We start from the raw sequence: 19,541 nt of genomic DNA, 5'->3' as shown, positions 1-19,541 counted from the left end.
ATCTATTTTTACAAATAAAGTTTTACTAGAACACAGTTTATCTCATTCTTAATGTATTTTATATGACTGATTTTGAGCTACAGAGGCAGAGTTGACTATATGCAACAAAGACCAATGACCTGAAAAGACCCAAGCATTCACTATGTGGTCCTGTAAGGCAACGTCTGCCACCCACACTGAACCAGATGGTCACATTTTTCTTAGATAAACACAAAACATCAGTCCTTAGTGGAACACCCAACGTTTTAAGTAAGCCCTAAAAATGGAATTTTCATGGTTGGATGGATAGGGATGAGGGAGTAGACAGTCCCCAGATTGGGATTTGTGAAAAGTGTGATGCTCTCTCCGCCCAGTTTGGATCACTGTCCCAGGAGTCACAGACAGACAGGCGCACGCCTCATCCTGCAGGACGGTTTGGCACAAAACTGGTTACAAACTTTCCTTCCAAACCCAACCCTTAATCACTTTGAGAATAAAGCCACACTGGACTACAGAGGTCAAATATGCAAGCCATAGACCACAAACTTGTGTCTGCACATATATGAGTGTATGTAGATGTATGTGGGGTGTGCTTTTATTTCAGCTAAAGGATGACCCAAGGTCAGACCTAACCCCTGGAATCTTTCACACAGAGTAGGCTCCCCCTTCAGCAGCTGGTTCAAACCACCCTGGAGCCTCGGTAGGGAAGAACAGACAGCCCCCTGGCTGGCTGGCTGCCTGGGAACTCGCTCGCCTGCCGGTTCCGCCCGCCTGCCGGTTCCACCCGCCTGCCGCTTCCACCCGCCTGCCGCGTGCTGGCCTCTGCTCACTAGGGCGGGATGGCCCTGGCCCGAGGGCTCATGCAGCCAGCCTGCCCCCAGAGAACCAAGCAATCAGGAAGCTGGCAGCCAGCACCCGCGGCTCACCGGGCTCTGCAAGCAAGTGGCACGTTTCCCTTTCCTGGTACAAAATCCGCAGAAGGTGAAAGTCAATCACCTCCACCCATCAGTGAGAAAGATTAAAATTAAGCCTTTGAGCCCAGTTGTTTATACTCTTGTCATGACGTGGATGACAGAGAGCAAGCAGTATTATGGTTTCCCTTAAAATGTTAACCAAAGTGATAGCCAAGATTCTAGAAAAATAGATAAAGAGTTGATCAATAATTTCCCAGTTTTGACCTCTGCGAACTCCCATAGATATAGCTGGATAATAATTTCATGCCATATGAAAATTCTCAACCCTTCAGATTTGGTTTTATTTAAGCAATTCAAAATAAAGGCATCTGATATTCTCTCCCAATCATAGAGAGAGTTCAAAATTCCCAAAGCTATTTAATTAAGGTCTAGGTTTGGAAAAATATCCTAATGAATCTATAGGCATCTTTTGCCCTAATTTCTGTGTTGAAGGAAACAGCAACCCACTCCAGTATTCTTGCCTGGAGAATCCCAGGGGCAAGGAGTCTGGTGGGCTACAGTCTATGGGGTCACAAAGAGTCAGACACGACTGAGCAACACTTTCACGTTCACTGTGTTGACAGAGGCTTAATAACAGATACCTATAACTATAAAGAATATAGATATTTATCACAATTTTATTGTTTTGCATTTTTAAAAATTTCTCTAACCAAGTTTTATTTTGTTTTTTTTTTTTTAAGTTTCAAACTGTAGTTAAATTACAATTCAACTTTGGTACCTTTTTTTTAAATTAAAGCTTTCATGGCACCTAAAAACAGCAAAGAGAAAATAATAATTTATCCTGTGTTAAAGGCAGAATTGTGTCCCCCTCCACAAATTCAGATATTGAAGTCCTAACCCCCAATGCCTCAAAATACATTTGAAGATAGAGCCTTCAAAGAAGTAAATGAGTGAGGTCACTAATGTATGCCCTGATCCAACATGGCTGACATCCTTTGAGATGAAATTTGAACACAGATTTGCACAGAGGGAAGACTGTGTGAAGGCAGGGAGAAGACAACCCTCTATAAGCCAAGAGAGGCCTTGGAAAAACAAATCCTTCCAACACCTTGATCTTGGACTTCCAGCCTCCAGAAGTGCAAGGAAAGAAACTTCTCTCTGAGCTACCCAATCTGTGGTACTTTATTATGTCAGCTCTAGAAACTAATACATCCACCTTTTCAAATACCTCTTTGTCATTGAAGTTTATACTATCTAATGCCAGGTTCAGGCTTATGGGAAATTGCCTGTAGGTCCTTGGCAAAAGCTTCTTTTCACACAGAATACACAAATAAGGTACCCATTTCTGAGTTATAGAATATTTATTAAATGTTAGAAATTATCACCTACTCACTTCTTAAAGACTATTAAATACTAACTAGAGTGTAGCTTTTATTTGGAAATTTTCTATTATATTTCCATATGTCAAAAAAGTCACTGAAAGTTTAACACAGCTGTGTTTAAAAAAATATGACAACACTGCCAAGACGAAATATTCTGAATACAATGCTTTGAATCTGAAAATATTTTGATGGGCACTAAATTCTAACATGTAGTAAGGGAAACACTCTTCTGGAATTCAAACTTAATAAAGTTATTCTTTTTCCAATGTCAACTATGTGACTAATGCATGAAATCTGGTTCTCAATTTAAATTTTATCATATACATTATGGAAAAATTATGATTTGCTGAAAAGGAATTTTTAGGTAACCTGCAAATACTGAGGTACAGATAAAAATATAACTGAAAGGAGAGACTAAGAATATTTCAGATTAATTATCATACCATATTTTCTCTGCTGATTAATGGAAAAGTCAAATATAAACTATGGGCTTCCCAGGTGGCTCAGTGGCAAAGAATCTGCCTGCCAATGCAGGCGCTGCAGGAGACGTGGGTTTGATCCCTGGGTCAGAAGAGCCCCTGGAGGAGGAAATGGCAACCCACTCCAGTATTCTTGCTTGGGGAATCCCATGGACAGAGGAGCCTGGTGGGCTACAGTCCATTGGGTTGCACAGTGGGAACAACTTAGTGACTAAACAACAACCAACAACAAATATAAACTAACAGAGACACTGAGAAAATAGTTTTGGAATTCTAAAACTGAGTGAGAAAAAAGGCACAGAAAGAAGGTGGGTTCTGCTGACTTTTGCCTTTAAGAAGAGTAATACAGTTGAGCATTTCATGGGGCCATTTATATAGCAGTTGTCCTACGGGGACTACATTGTTTAAAGAAATTCAAATTTTCTGGAGTCTTGGCTAGTGTCCCTCAGAACAGTGCAGATTAAGTTCATAAACCAAGCATCTCTTCCACTATAAATAAAATCAAATACCAATTTGAATTTAATGTTCAAACATCAAGAATTTTGTTCATGAGACAATTCCCAAAACTGGAAAGTAACGTTCTTTATAAAGTATTACCTTAAAAAATGTTTACAAGTAGCACAGGGCTATTGTTAGGGAACACTGGAGACACAAATAATCCTTAAGAAAATGTGTCTGATAGGGAAAAATGTGAAGCTAAAGGGTATTTATGAAATCTGAAAATCCTCAGAACCCATGCAAGCATTGACCACCACAATCCAAATGATTTAGAAATATTTTCCAAATGGCAATATTAAAAAAAAGAAGGAACGAAAGCAACGACAACCACAAAGAACTAGGCCTTCAACATCAATATCCTGCCAAGACATTACAACAGAATTTATTCTAGTTCTACTCCAACTTCTTTCAAAAGGAGAATTTAAAACAGCACTCCAGAAATTAGCAGCATACAATGTAACAGCTCAGTGCATGGGCTCTGGAGCCAGTCTTCCCAGTTCATCTCCGGCTCTGCTATTTACTAGCTATTGGCCTTGGACAAGTCACTGAACTCTCTGTGCCTCCGTTTCCCCCCTCAAATGGAGACAATAACAGAATCATCTCACTGGATGGTTGCTAGTACTAAATTGATTTCTCCACATAAAACCTTAGCACAGTGCTTGAGATTTGGTTAAGTGTCCTGTAACTGTCAGTGGTGGTGGGAATGATGGAGATACTGAAAAATCAGTGACAGCCAGGACACAAACGGCACAGTGAAATGTCTGATGAGGTTGGCTTGAGCAGCCAAAATGAAATTCCAATCTGGGCGACAGCTAAACACGTTCAGGAAATCTATTTACACCCAATTTTTTCCCACTAGGTTTACTGGTCCCCAAATTCACATTTCCATTGATCTGAGCTGCTCTCTTAGGCACCCAACACAAGACCAGACAAAAGAGCAAATGATTCTTTAGAGAGCTGCCTGATAATAGCCCACTGATGAAATCAAACCATAGTTAAATGCACATTTAACAAAAACACCAGCCAAGAACATGAGAGGCAAATTCTGTTAGTGAGAGCAGTGGTCCCTGATGGCTATCCCCCACCCCCCACCCCAAGCTAGAGCAGCGAAATGTGAAGGCAGGGCACGCAACACAGCGCTGTCCTGGATCCTAGCACATGGGCCGGCCCCTGTCCACCAGCACAGCTCTGGCTGATTTCTTCCAGCTCCCCCGCCGCTGCCCCGCCAGCCCCAGCCGCCCCACTTCCCCCTTCCTGCCCTGCTCCAAAGGCACACAAGGAAAGCCCAGAAAAAGTCTAGTGAAGACCACCATCAGTGGCTTATTTTGAGCTACTTTCGATTCTGAGAAGCGTGAAAGCTCTGGAACGGCTCGAACAATTTTATCTGGCCCTGACAACCCTCTTAAGAGTATCTATCCAATTTTCATTCCACTTGCCTATCACCTCCTCCTAATCTCTTACTTTATTCTCTCTCCTCCAGAAACTGCTTATCATGCTTAAGTAAACCAACATAAATACAGTTTTTTTGACTAGTTGCAAAATTCCAATGCTTAACGGCCCACACTGCATTTCTGACCTAATCCTTCCTGCACACACCAGGATGCTCCCGAGAGAGGAAGGCCAGAGTTGATTTTGCTGTCTTCTATCAATGTCCTTAGTGTCCTTGGCCTATACCGGACACAGCATCTGAAGCAGAAGCACATTTTCTCAGCATTTTCCTTGGCTATATTTAATTCCTTACATGTGGAGACACTGGGTTTTGTATATAATCACTGTTTATTTCCTTAGTACATGTTCTATCTCCTGCAAGCAGGCAGCCAAATGTTTAAAAGCTTTCTACTTTAAAGCACAACTCAACAGAAAAAGATGGGAGATACAGAAAAAGTAGGAATACTTATTTCAAACAAAAGCAGAATGTGGTTTAACTCAAACTGAGTTTCTGAATTATCCCAAAGCTGGCATGCAAAACCACACTGCCAACACAGAAAGCATTGCAAATAGCAACTTAATGAACGCACATAACAAAGCAACATGTTCCAGGAGAAGGCATTCTGCAGTATGGTCTCTACGGTGTTAGAGCTGCAAGATAGTATATTCAAGGGGTTACATTTTCTATATTCGGCCCATATTTTAGATCTCAATTCACTATTGTATTTCTTCCCCTTTTGTATTTAAAGAATATTTGCAATGATAAAGAACTACTTTATTCTCTTAGATGTTGACAAGAAATGTTACAGCAGGGACTGAATAATGTAAAGAATTACCCACTGCAAAGAATTAACAAAATTTGGGTTAGTAATAGACTGACTTTCAGACAGTGTCAGAATTATTACTCCCTAATTCGGAGAAGCTGGACACATTCAAACCTTTTTGCTGCTGACAAATCATCCTCCAGACAAGCTAAGCACATCTATGAAGCAAGGGAACCAATCTCTGTCCAGTGTTGAAGGTCCCTGTATCACTGCTTGTTTCAGGTTTCTGAAACATTTTGCTGTTGGTGATTTATTTCCCATCCATGTGGCCAGCCATTTGTTTATTCTATTGCATGCCATCTGTTTTTCGGTAGAGCGGTTTCAAGTTCTTCTCATTCCCTACCTCATATCCCATGGAAAACAATTTATAATAGACATAGATTTAAATCATTTGGATTCACGTGGAGCTGGTAACTCGAGCTGCCTTTCATTTATATGTGACAAATGTTTCAATGGGATTAGCAAATTGTGTTATTACGAGGTACTTAAGGAGACACAACACCTTTAAAAAAAAAAAATGACAGATGATGTTAACGATTTCGTTTGGGGTGTTTAACAGTAGTACAGAAGACTTCACTAAAGTTGTAGGAAGTTGCCCCAAGAGACAATAAAGCCCTACTACAAATCCTGTCCCTGTCTTTCCTTTCTGAGAGTCTGCAAGGATGTGCATCAGGACGTGGTCAGGTCTACAGTGAAGAATAAACATCAAGCTGCTTCACTTTTCAGGGGAAAGTCATCATTTAACCCACAGATATGATAACCCTGCTTCTCACACTCCGGTGACATCCTCCAAGCCCTCCACCCTGCTCTAGTTTGTCTCGATGCTCACAAGCAATGGACCCCAGACTTCCCCAAAGAAAAGCGTATGCCACGAACTCCAGTTCAGCAGCACCAGTTTACTCCCATTCTAGGGCCCACTTCGATCTGCTCTAAAGAACAGCCAACCACTCAGAGAAACAGCTCCTTGTGGAAACTACAGAGATGACGTGTGAAGTATTAATTACCATTTTTACAAGAATCCTTGCTGCTTTGGTGGAGAGGGGGTATCTGATGACAGGCCCCAGCCGCTATCCACAGTTCATGGTTGACATCCGAGGGTTGAGAAACGTCCATCTTGAGGTCTACTTGATTTTCACTAGTCCTTACCAAATCAGAATGAGATATGCCTGGGGGGTAAGCGGCATCCTGATGGAAATCTGGTGGCGTCGCTTTGTTCAAAGGGTTAAGTGACATTTGCACTAAGGCTTCATTGATGAAGAATGAATTTTCGTGACATAAAGTCTCAGATCGATTAAGTTCCATTACCTGTGCAAGAAAAAACAGAATAAGTTCTTCAGCAATTTGCACCAGTTTTATAAAGTATTTATTCCTAATAGAATTTAGCAATCAAGACTTTGAGGAGTATGGTAGAGGATATTACCCTTGACTCCCTCCTCCCATCCTCTTTTAATAAGCCAGTACCAAAAACTTCAATTTACAAAACATAGCGTATCTTAAAAGAAATACAAATCAAATGAAAAAACATGTGCAGTAGTGTTAACTGTCATTAAAGTGTTTCTACTTTAAGGGAATAGCATTTTCACTTTTGCTAAATAAAAGTTGAAAACATTCATGTGTATGTAAGCTATTTGCAACAAATATAATTTAGCCAGCTAGAAAGGAAAATAAGATATAACACAGATCATTCTTACAAGCTTATCAACTTTTACAACTTTATATGCTATCATTAAAAAAAGTATCTATGTGCACACAGTACAGAAGAGTAAACTCCTGGGACAAATGAAATTGCCAAGAGTGGTTCAAGAGGGTGCAAAACGAAACACGGAACTTTTCAAAAGGTTTTATTCGGACTAAACGTTAAACTACTCACGTTAACTGCCACTAGTGAAAGATGGATTTTGAATTTACCAGGTCCTTGTGGCTCAACTTGTAAAGAATCCGCCCGCAATGCGGGAGACCTGGGTTCGATCTCTGGGTTGGGAAGATCCCCTAGAGAAGGGAAAGGCTACCCACTCCAGTACTCTGGCCTGGAGAATTCCAAGGACTACAGTCCATGGGCGCAAGGAGTCGGACACGACTGAGCGACTTTCAGTTTCACTTTAGATCAAATTTACAAAAAAGAAAATAAACTTGGAATAACAGAATAGTAGTATACTTGTTAAATTCAGCACCTGTGCACGTTACTAGCTAACGATCCACTGAAAGGTAAATCTCTACAGAACTCTGAAGACCAGAGCACAGACCTCTTCGAACATGAAACACACTTGGGCGGAGGGAGACTCCAGGACAAAACTCGCCTCACTGGGACAACTCGATTCTGTATGTCTTCCCTTGGTATCAAGGGCATCTATCATGAGTACCATGAACCCATGATCCAGAAGCACCCAGACTTTTCAAATGTGTCAAGATGTCAAGATGCATGCGTTTTGTCTCTGGAAGTTCCCAGCTCCTGCTCCCTACATATTGAGTAACTCTTGCGAGCTCTTACATGAGCATCAAAAAGAAAGACGTGCGTTCAACGGCTCCAAAACCACCACGACTGAAGCCATCTTACTCTGCTTCCGCGAGCCCAGGAGCCCCGTACCTCCAGGGTTCCTGGAGAAAACGCGGCGGGAAGGCTGCTCTGCCGGCCGTGCTTCCAGCGGCGCAGCAGGCTCTGCTGGGCCCGCATCCTCTCGCGCTCCCTCTCCACCAGGCGCTGGCCCTCGCGCAGCCGCTCCAGGCTCTGCTGGTACTCCTGGAGCTGCTGGTCCAGCTCGCCGCGGCTCCCCAGCAGCAGCTCCTCCTGCGCCCGGCACTCCCTCTCGCGCTCCTGCAGCCGGCTGGCCCGGGCCTCCTGCTCGCGCTGCTGCAGGTCGCACCTGCGGAGCCAGCGCTGCTGGTCTTGCTGGAACTGGAGCTGCAGCTTGTGGGTGTCGGCCAGCTCCTCCCGCTGCTTCTCCAGGCTGCGGGACTTCTCCTGGTCCTGAAAGGGGCTGCCTCGGAACGCGGGGCCCGGGGCCAGGCTCTCCCGCTGCCGGAGAACCAGCCTGTGGATCTCAATGTGGCTATCCTGAATGGTCAAGGCGGCCTGTCAGAGCAGAGAGCGAGAAAGCAAAGGCGTCCATATCGTCTGCACCGTGAGTTGGCAGCACCTCTACACACGGAAGTATGACCGAATGATTCTCTCTGAACACTTCTCTCCTTGTTCTAAGTTACCTCCCGAGTCTGGCCTTGGCACTTCAGACAGGCTTGTCTGCATTTCCTTAGTGGTACAGTCTGAGATGTATACACAAAAGAAATAGAGCCCAAAAGGAATATTCTCTCTCGCCTTTGGAAATGTGGTTTGCTGCTGCTGTTGGACAATATTTAAGCAAGTGTTCTGAGTAAGAATTCAGTCCATAAATTCACAAGACTGCCTTTCTGTGCCATTTCACATTATCTTTCTAAGGTCTTGACAGTCAATAATTCAGGAGAATTTAAGAATCTATATAAATCTGGTAGTACCTTTTGAGTCTCCAACCAGAAATTACTTAAGCTATATGACATACGTGAAGACATAAAAGTCAACCATTTGGAAGCTTTGCTAAGTAATCTTTTTTATAATAGCAGTTAATATCATATTTAGGAGATATATAAATGGTAAAGCTAGTCTCACTACTGTTATTTCCTTGTATTATAGCAGGAAGGTCATGCACAAAACACTAAGGTGGAATTCACCTGTTTGATAGAATACTAAAAGGAGGCTGGAATGATTAGGGGGATATGGATATAGATTTGGAAATTACCAACCAAATTAAAATAAATTTTTGTTTTTTAGTTACGGTATCTACCTATTAAAAGTTTGGCAGTATCACAGGAAATAACTGCCAACTTTTGGAAGGATTCCACAAAATAAAACAAAAAAATGTGAAAGCCCTTGGAAGCTTTTATTTTCAAAAGTCCCCATTGAAAGCGCAAAGAAACAGAGAGGAGACAAATTGAAAATAGCCACATACTGGGTATGTGTGTGTACTGTGACTTGTTATGAGAAATTATTACTCTCCAAGGGATAGATTCTCATTTTTCTTTCCTAAAAATTTAAAAAGCTATCCATGTAACAGATGCTGAGAAGATGAGGATTTGACGATTAGTTCTTTAAGTCAGCAGTTTCCTATACTTTTGAAGATTTAAGAATTAAAGTACACTTTAAATTAGTATTTGTTTTGGAACAAGACTCAAAAATGTATTCAGTGAGGTCTTTTGAAATGAAATGTTTCTAACTGTGAAAATCAATTAAAAATTGAAATTCACATGAATTTTTGATTATTGTCTTTCAGTGGTTATTATAAAGAAAACGGTGATACCATTGAAAATAGGTACTAATAACTTAGATCTTTAAATATGAAATAATAAGCCATTCAGGACTCTGCTGACCTGGCTAAAGCAAACTGTAGACTGTACATCACCAGTTAATTCTAACAATTCCTGAGGGCATCAGGAGAGTAAAACAAACAAACAAACAAATCCAATATTCTATACACCAAAACTTCCATAGGCAATGGTAACTCTCAGGTAAGGATTACAATTAGACTAAACACTAACATGAAGTATTTTTCATCTACTTAACATTTGGTATAAAACAACTCTCTTCTGTAGCATAGGGGTGAAATTTGAAGACTGGATATTCATCTTCGCATTTAAAGTTTATGTTTACATGTAAGACTGAGAGCAGCACTTACTTTTCAAGCTTAGGAAAATTCCCAACTGGCTCTCTTTCTCTTTTTTTTAAATTATACTGAAGTGTAGCTGGTTTACAGTGTGCTAGTTTCTGATGTACAGCAAAGTGATTTAGTTGCACACATAGCCTCAGTCTCTCTCAACTTTTCTCTGCTGAAGTGTGTCCTTTCCTTTCTGTCTTGCCTATACCTCATCTCTAAGTCTATTCTTCTAACATAGGGATCAAATTTCATTTTCATCTGATTCAAAAATGCTATGTAAAACACTTTAATCATGCATAAGAGATTCAGCTTCAAAGGAGATGACTGTGCAATGAAGAGAAATCTTTCAGAGCACATAGCCTTAAGCCAGCTCAAAAGCATTGGTTAAGAGAACACGCTCTAGAGTTTGGTATTTGCTTCAACCTAATGTTGCAAAAACGAGGTCATTTAGGTCACCCAGCTTTTCTGAACCTTGAATCCACAGAGGGCTGCATTTAAGGTTGAAAAGAACAGATAGAAGCTTGTGAGTGTATTCACCCAGCAAACAATGGGACACTCAATGTTTTCATCTCCCAAAAGTTAATGAAATGCACTCATGCTATATTCCTTCTCAGTTAAAATGTAGAAGAAACAATATTTGTTTTACATGAGAAATTAATCTCTAAGAACATCTACCCCAGTCCAGCATATCTAATGTAAGATACTAAAGGTATTCCCACTAAATCTTGAATAAGACAAAGGTGGCCACTATTATTTACTATTCAATATTATTATGGCCACTATTGAGACATTTCAGAATTTCTAACCAAAGGAGTAAGTCAAGAAAAGAAAATTAATTTAATTATTGAAGAGTAGCCATAATACTATACTTTCAATTTTTTACTACTTGGAATACCCCAAAGAGTAAAAAAAAAAACAAAAAAAAAAACTGCTAAAACAAAAATTCGATGAGTTTGCCTATTTAAAAAAATAAATCAATACTTGTATCTATGCCAGCAACCAATATTGGGGAAACATAATGAAGAAAAGAACATTCTGTTCACAACAGAAACAGAGACAAATATCCAGGAATAAACTTAGCAGGAAAAAAGTACCCACATTGAAGTACCCAATTGAAAGTACCCAAGTGAAGACAATTACAGAGATTTCCAACAGAACATAAAATAACATATTCTCAGTCAAGAGAACCAATTATTGCCAAAGTGCCAATTTTCCCCAACTTAATTCATAAATATAGTAATATCTTAATTAAACTTTCTCAGTATAAGTTGAAGAAATTTGTCAGAGTGATTCAAAAGCTTTTATGAAAGAACATTCAGATATCTAAGATAGTGGTACTTATCTTAATAATCTTAACAGATACAATAATGCTACTAGATCAAGAATAGGCAGATGATCAATAGAACATCAAAGACATCTTGATACAGTCAAAGTATTCACTCAATAACAAAACAGCAAATGTAGCATGACTATCTTTTCTGATGAAAACTTAGTATCAGACTTTATTTTCTTTTAATATTCAACAGATTTTAAGATATGAAATCTGAATGACAATAAACCGGTGGGGGGGAAAGTTTAATTTCAGTAGTAACCAAAAAATGCAAATTAAGGTCGTGAGCTACCTTGCCTTATTTTCAAAGAGAGGAGAAGTAGAGAGGGGTGCCAAGTATTTTGACAATGTCTTTCAAAAACCTCAAAAACTGACTCCAGTAATTTATCCTAAGGACACACTCAGATATGTTCAAAGAGGTCAGTGCACAAAGATGTGCGCTACAGTAGTATTAACAGGAAAGTACAAACTGTGTGTGTACATGTGTTAGTCACTCCGTGGTATTTCTCTCTTTGTGACCCCTTGAACTGTGGCCTGCCAGGCTCCTCTGTCCATGCAGGCAGGAATACTGGAGTGGGTTGCCATTCCCTTCTCCAGGGGATCTTCCTGACCCAGGGAGCGAACGTGGATCTCCTGCATTGCAGGCCGATTCTTTGCCATCTGAGACACCAGGGACGCCATAAACTATGAGGGATGGATTACTTCCACAGACCTGAATATTGTACAACCATTAACAATTGCGCTGTGGAGACAACAGATGACAGAGAGGTACAGGCTCCAAGGGTACACATAAAATGATTTTTAAAAACTGGAGGGATACATACCCCCAGACAACAGTAATTCTCACAAGTCATTTTATTTTACTTACATGTATCAAGATTTTTCTATAAATCTGTCTATAAACATTGCTTTCACATCATTTAAAAATATTTTTTAACTCACAAATTAAGCAATTGGATGTATTCAGCCTTTCTTGTGCAGGACCTAAGGGATCATCCAGCCCCAGAGCCCTCATTTTTCGGATGCCTGTCCTTCCTGGACAGACAGGGAGCATCTGATGGTAGACTCTGTGGACCACTTGCCTTCGTGTAATCAGTCTTCATCACAGTGCCTGGCCCAGGGAGGGTACTCAGTAAATGTTGGGTGGATGAACCAAGGAAACAGAAGAGCATGTGAATTATCTGACTGCCCCAAAGGCCACATGTGGAAGTGAAAAGAGTTTAGGTGTGAATTTAAGTTTTCACCAGAAAATGTGAAGTCATACTACACTCACTTAGGAGTTTCATTGCAAACTTCCAGCCAGATCATATTCATCAATATTTTTTAAAGATATGAACTGTTTTATGGTTTCAGAGAAGAATGGTATATAAACTACAGTAATGGCAATGCCTCGTGATTACAAAACCAGGTGAAGCTCAGAGAATCAGCAGAGTTACACTTAGGGTGGAAGTGGAGGGTTGGTGTTCTTTTAAGATCATTCATTACCTCTCAAATGTTCTAAATTTTAAAGTCTGGGACTCATCACATAAAGTGAATTGCATGAGGGAAAACATTCACAGGGTCAGAGCATAGTTACCTGAAGGCTATATAAGAGACGAGTTAAATTCTGTATCGCTTGTATAATCTGAAAAATAAGATTGTGAGTGTCAAATTTTTGAAAAAGCATTCATTATGCACAAAGAAAGAAAGGATGGTGACATATTTAAGGCATGCAGAGCTCACCTCTGACTGCAAAGAACCTGGGAAACTTCTACATTCCACCTAAAATACATAAAAACATAAAGAAAATGAACACTCACTCCACTCTTAAAAGGCTGCACTGCAGTGTTCCACAGCCTATGACCTCAGGGAAATCACTGCTCTCGCTCGAAAACTCTTCCATAGTGACTTTTCTTCCCAGAAAGCCAAGTCTATAGGATTAAACCACCACCTGACGAGAGAGCCCCCTCTGGGCAACCTTGTATATGAGCTGCAGGGCCACTTCCTTCCAGACCCACGTGTCCCTCCCTTAGGTCACCCAGGGAAGATGCAGGCTCAAAGTGACCACATGTACCTCATGCAAGCCGGGTTGTAAACGGTGCTCTCTGCACCCAGGCTAGTCTCTCGGGCCAGGCTTGTATCCTGGAGGCCAGATTCGGAAACTACAGGTCATCATGCCCAGTCTGTAACTCACTTTGAGATTTGGGAAGTCCTAATTGCCGCTGGCTGGGAGGAGAAACCAGACCCAGAGGCAGCCCAAAGGACGGCACTCAGCTAGCCGGCATCCTCCCGCTGAGAGCTCCCGGGGCCCATGCGTGGGCACCTAGGAGAAGCCCTGGCAGCACAGGCCTTGAAGGAGGCCACAGGAGACCATGTGCTCCTCGTGGGCGGTGGGGTGGGGGGTGCATCTCCACTGCACACATTGAGCGCACATGTGCATAGTGAGGCTTTCCAGTTTTCAGCATGCAACATTTGTCTATTTGTTTACCGTCTCTTTTCTCGTTAGGATGCAAGCCAATGAGTAGCAAGATTTCATCTGTGTGTTCAGTGCTGTGTCTGCAAGCCTAAGAGGGCTGCTTGGCGTGTAAGGGACACGCACACGCCATGCTATAGATAAAGGTGAGCAGCCACTGTGTCCTCCACACATCACACTATGGGAATCCTCAGAGCTGCTGCCTTCCTAGGGCCTGCAGCCTCTCGCACGCCGCTTGTGGTCTTGTCTGAGCAGCTTTAAATCAAACCTCAAGGAACAGCTCTCAGGTAACCTGAAACTTGTTACATTCAATTAGTTCAGGCTGATGAGGCCGCTGTGATGAGCTAGCCCGGCCTTTTCTCCCTACCTGCTCGCTCTTCACACTACAACTGCCCATGAAAGCTTTCACAAGCAGCATCTCGAACAGGGGAAGGACAAATGATGGGAAAGGAGATGAAGCTTAGTCATCAGAGCTGTGGCCCACCCTCGGGAAGATAACAAGAGCTGAGAACTCCCCGTTCCACAGTGAATTTTGGAGTTCTCTCCACTCTTCTGATTTTGTCCCTGCTCTACACTCCACGGTGTTTGTAAGAAGATTGTACAGGACATAATTTTTATACTCTATAAAAGTTAGATACACAGAAATGAGTTGGATTATGCTATATGAAGTCACTTATTCCCAAGATCCACTAAGTTTGATAGGAGACAGGAATTTTGAAATGTCATCTTTTTAATGGAGTTGGTCCGCCACCTTGTGGGGAATGTGCATAGCTGCATTGGGTGCTTTACACATAGGATATTTTGACATTTGGGTTACAAATCTGAAATTTCGAAAAATTTTTTCAGAAATGCTTCTTTTTAAACCTTACCATATTAAGAAAGATAATTACAAAAAGAGCCATCATAAACTTCTTTAAAGCATGATTTCAAATGATTCTGCTCTATAGGTCAATTCATTTCTCAAAATGCCTTATTAATGGCAAAATTTTCCAGGTAGGTCCATCCAAAGAGGAACCTGGACACCTCATCTTTTACCTGGAATGGAATCATGGAAGGGGAGGACTTCAGGGGTGTAAGCCACCTCAGGTTTCCATTCAAAACTAATCAGCCCTTCCCCCACTTCCCTCCTCTAATAACAAAAAAGCAGCTGGAAACTACAGACTTGAAAGTGAAGTTTGCCCTGAAAAGAGCGGAAAAGCAGGAATGTTTTAAGATGAAAGAACTTAGAAAGCTTACAGTCAGAATAAGTGGAATGAAATCTAATGACTATATTCATTTTGGCCTATGAAGTTTGAAAAAACAGTAAATCACAGCCATCTTTTCTATGGCTCTTAAAATATCTTTGATTTCTCAGTCATATGTAATATACACAAAAATATCTATGAAATACAAAATGTTACATAAATAAGATCTGACAGATGTCATTTCCCCACATTAACACACTGTGGTATCCATAATGTATCTAATTCAATTTCAGACAAAGTAACTCTTGAGCCCAGATAACCCTGGGAAGGCCCACTAGCCACCTCCCAGAATCATGTTCTTATTCCCCATCTCTCTCCGACATCTCAGTTTCATCTGATGTTAATAGGAAATTTCACTTTAAAAGAGTGTGTTTAACCTATGTGTATAGTATGCACAAAGAAAAGGTGATGCCAGGAAGCAAAAACTGATTAGGTTAACTACAAGACTATCCAAAAGGCCGGCGACAGTGAGAGTGCTAACAGGAAAACAATCAGAAACGAGAGGAAGGGAAAAGCAAGTGAAGCAGCCGGGGTATTCCAAAGTCAAAATTATTTCTGCCAATTTGGCGTCACCTGGTGGCGTAAGGGCCTGCCAGCCCAGGACCACCTCTCAGCCAAGAGGTGCGAAATGTCACGGGTGAAAAGCTGGAGGTTTGCAGGGCGGCAAGTGAGACCAGGAGCAAGAGCGCAGACACACAAATAAACATTTGAGTTTTCAATCTTTTTAATAACTTTTCATTTGTTTCTTGGTTTACACCTACACGATATTTAGGAAAGCAAGAACATTTTAAGAAAAAAGGTAGAGAGTTTAAGAACGAATATTGAAATGGAGAACAATGCAGGAAAACACTTGCGGACTATTCACTGCCGAGGACAGACCAGGAGCTGAGGTTGTTTTATTACACAAAGTAACCGGTGCCATTTACTAACAAGTCAGTTCACAATACCTTCTCCCCCGCATCAGAAACCGCCAGGTCGGTTCCCACACCCTGGGTCCCGGCATCCACATCCCAACAGCCTCTTCCTCCTGTCCCTTCTGTGACTAGTGCTGGAAGCACGTCGTTGAGACAGAAACAAAAAGGACATCATCAAACATCAGCCAGCGGACGGGGTCCTTGGTACACAGCTGACACATATTCCAAGGGAAGAAACATCACAACGTCACATGTATCGAACATTCTTCTAGGAGGTGCTAAAACAGAACAGAGTAAAGCGCGGAGTCCCTGCCCCCAGGGAGCTTACACACTGGCAGGTGCCAAGCTGACCCAGGGCATCCAGCTTTTTACTTTTCTTTCTTTCTGGCAGAGAGATGTCTGGGTGATGTCTGTGGTGCTAAGACGGTAGGATCCTGCATCTCACATTCACTTAATGGGGAAAGAGGCCTGGGGAGGGTCAAATAAAAACAGGCACAGAGGAAGAAAAGCGAGGGCTGGCAGACCAGCTCTAAGGAGACAGGTCTGGGAAGCCTCCCTCGGGGCTGGTTACAAGAGCAGCAGACTGTTAACGAGGGAGGGAGGCATCCAATAGGAGGAATGAAACATCTTTCTAAGCAGGTGAAGAAGGCGAAAACTGTATGAGCTTAGAGTCATGAAACTGAGAAGCTGTCCTTATCTCCAGATAACTTACTAGTAATATTTTCAATGCTTTCCAAGTGTGTTTTTTCTCTTACAATTCTTGCTTATGCTCTAAATTCACAAACACTGTAATTACTCTATACTTAATGTATGCAAACACAGAAATATTTTTAGCCCAGAAATATGTTTAAGTACCAAATAGATTTCACTCCATCCGTTGGGATTTTATTTATTTATGTATCCACCCATGTGAACTCAGTTAAAATTTATACCATGTTCATCTTGCACAGATTAAACCTGGACTTTCCAAAACCCCTTCCCACACCAAATTTCACTGGAACCCTGCCCAATCAGGACCTGGTGAAATAAGTATTCATTTGTGACACTGTTTATAATTTTTTTCCTCGGTACTATCTTGGAACTTTATTTCTGATGAAGGAAATACTTTTTTCTTTATTTAAATTAATTAAAAAATACTTAGATCTCTTGAAAACGAGAGTCCTCTATGATTCCAAAGGCCTCTTTTATTATGAAAAAGCTTTTGTTTAAGCAGAACCTGCTTCAAATTATATCAGCTAAAATTTAAATTCATCTTGCCCAAGCTGGTCAGTGCTTCCTCCATAGTGAAGGGACACTTTATAGAGATTTTTCTGGCACTCAAAAATGGTTCAACTCTTGGATATTATTCCTAACTCTCAGAGAGATGTCAAAAGAATTAGCCATTCTCTCTCTTGTCCCCATCATAGACATGAGGACCACCAGATAGAGAAAGAAGCTGACGGTGAGCCAGATGAAGGCAAGAAGAGTGGAATAGATCAGGTCCCTCTGCTCCTGTATTCTCTTTCAGAACAGACAAGAGGGTCTTCATAATTTCACAGGAAGTAGATTTACCTGTCTACCTGATTAGGTATACTGAGGACTGAAAACAGAGGGTCTTGCTTGGTCTGTAATCTCAGACTGACATGGGCCTGACTTAGAAGGACCCAGTCCTTGAAGCCTGTCATAGGACTAACCCATCCAGTTACAGACTTTTTGTTTAGGGAAGTGTTTTTCACCCTCATCAACTCTATAAAGCACATCAACCTCCGGGAGTACCATGTTCCAGTCCAGCCCCAGCACTGAACACCGACCTGCCCCTCCTCTACAGGAACCCTGACATCAGGCCGCTGGGAACAGGCTCTGGATGGTTCTAGCAGATGTCAGGGGAGATGACGGCCCGGTCTGATGGGAGGTGGGTGCGGCCTGTGCCCGGAGCAGCTGCTGGATCTGAGCGGAGCCTCTCCAGCTGTCCCTGGGCTGAGGCTGAGAGCGGCAGATCCCTACTCGTATTTTTAGCTAGAACTTCCTCAATGGCATACTGAGGTTCTTCTTTAAAAAGGAAATCACCCGGGGCAGTACAACTCCCCTGACGAATCTGGGCTGTGTCGAAATGAAAAACATATGTGCACATTCTGAAAATAGAAACCCAGGATTAGATAAAGTAGAACCCAAGAGAGGAAAATAATTATTGGTGCTAGTTTTAAAAAATGTATAAAATTTTAAAACTGGACTGCTTCCATTCATCTCTTAATTAACCAAGGGATGCTGTTAAAGAAATTCTAAGGCAATTTAATCCACCAATCTCCAGCTATTAAAAGACATCTTATCTGCTTGAGCATAGAAGACCTGGCGGAAGTAAGGTTTTTAATCACCAGGATATAATGAAAACTATGTGCTTGTATCTCAAAAACCTCTAGAGAACTAAATATTTAGCTTATAGCTACACATATGATTAGGTTTTGAGAAATTACTGAAATCAACTTACTACATTCTATTTTTCTGTTTTTAAAGTATTCTGAAACACTGTTTAATAAATGAACTACGACCTCAACTTTGAGGTATAACAACACTGATCAAGAATCTTTTGGTACTTCTGCCTTTAACCAAAACACTAGATTTCACGTGTGTGTATATGTGGGCGTGTGTGTACGTGTGTCTTGCATGTGTGCATGCACGCATTAGATTCTAGTTTTTTGAGTGTGGTTTTCTCAGTTGACCATATGAGATGAAAGTAAAGGACTTACTCTTTAATGAACTGCAGGGACCCTTTTCCAAAAAACCCCAAAACTGCCAAAGCTCTTGCAAGACTGCATTCAGTTAAGTTACAGCCAACACAAGGCAGGGTAAGGTTTGGGGAAGGTCACTGCTTGCCTGGGTAACCTACAGCTAGGCAGCATCACCTACCACTGTTCTTTAAGTCCTGGCCCTTGGAACACCAGTGTCGTTATTTTAGGTAAAGTAGGCTAGTGCATTTATTCTCAGATTTTTTTCCTAAAGAATATACTCAGTACCCTCCAAATCAGGGCACAGTTGTTGCCTTCATTTTATGTGCCCACTCTATGCTCCAGGGACCTGTGCCCAGGCTCACTGCCAAGGCCACACACTCACTTACAAGCAGTAGACGGTCCTGGTGCGTCCTGAGAAGTGAGCACGTCCGGCAGGGCAGGTTCCCCACAGCCTTCCTCAGCAGACTGACACGCATCGCTCATCTGGGAAGCCTTCACTGCCACTTGCAGACTCTCAGCTGAGGAGGAGGAGGAAAACAAAAGTCAATTTAAAATAGACACACACACACACACACATTTTTTATTTAGTTCAGGGGTTAGCAAACTGTATTTTACCTGTGTCTGTTTTTATATGATCCAGGAGCTAAAAATGACTTTTATTACCCTTTTTACAGTTGTATTAAAATACACATTCATACACAAAGAAGACTGTG

General features: G+C 41.5%; 1 protein-coding gene across 8 annotated transcripts in view; it reads right to left on the bottom strand.

The window, feature by feature from the left end:
• The window catches only part of ARHGEF28 (Rho guanine nucleotide exchange factor 28), a 319,641-nt gene that overhangs the window by 27,406 nt on the left and 272,694 nt on the right, over window positions 1–19,541 (bottom strand). For 7 of the 8 annotated variants that reach the window (XM_070476813.1, XM_070476810.1, XM_070476811.1 and 4 more), the window contains 6 exons: window positions 19,215–19,346; window positions 16,157–16,257; window positions 13,236–13,274; window positions 13,090–13,137; window positions 8,089–8,574; window positions 6,509–6,809 (listed from right to left, as the gene is read on the bottom strand). In XM_070476813.1, the coding sequence (XP_070332914.1) occupies window positions 6,509–6,809; window positions 8,089–8,574; window positions 13,090–13,137; window positions 13,236–13,274; window positions 16,157–16,257; window positions 19,215–19,346 (1,107 nt within the window). The remainder of the gene's footprint in view (window positions 1–6,508; window positions 6,810–8,088; window positions 8,575–13,089; window positions 13,138–13,235; window positions 13,275–16,156; window positions 16,258–19,214; window positions 19,347–19,541) is intronic. The other variant, XM_070476812.1, reaches the window with a different exon arrangement.

Source organism: Odocoileus virginianus, chromosome 14, assembly GCF_023699985.2.
Source record: "Odocoileus virginianus isolate 20LAN1187 ecotype Illinois chromosome 14, Ovbor_1.2, whole genome shotgun sequence".
Lineage (NCBI taxonomy): Eukaryota > Metazoa > Chordata > Mammalia > Artiodactyla > Cervidae > Odocoileus > Odocoileus virginianus.
This window is presented reverse-complemented; position numbering and strand designations above follow the sequence as displayed.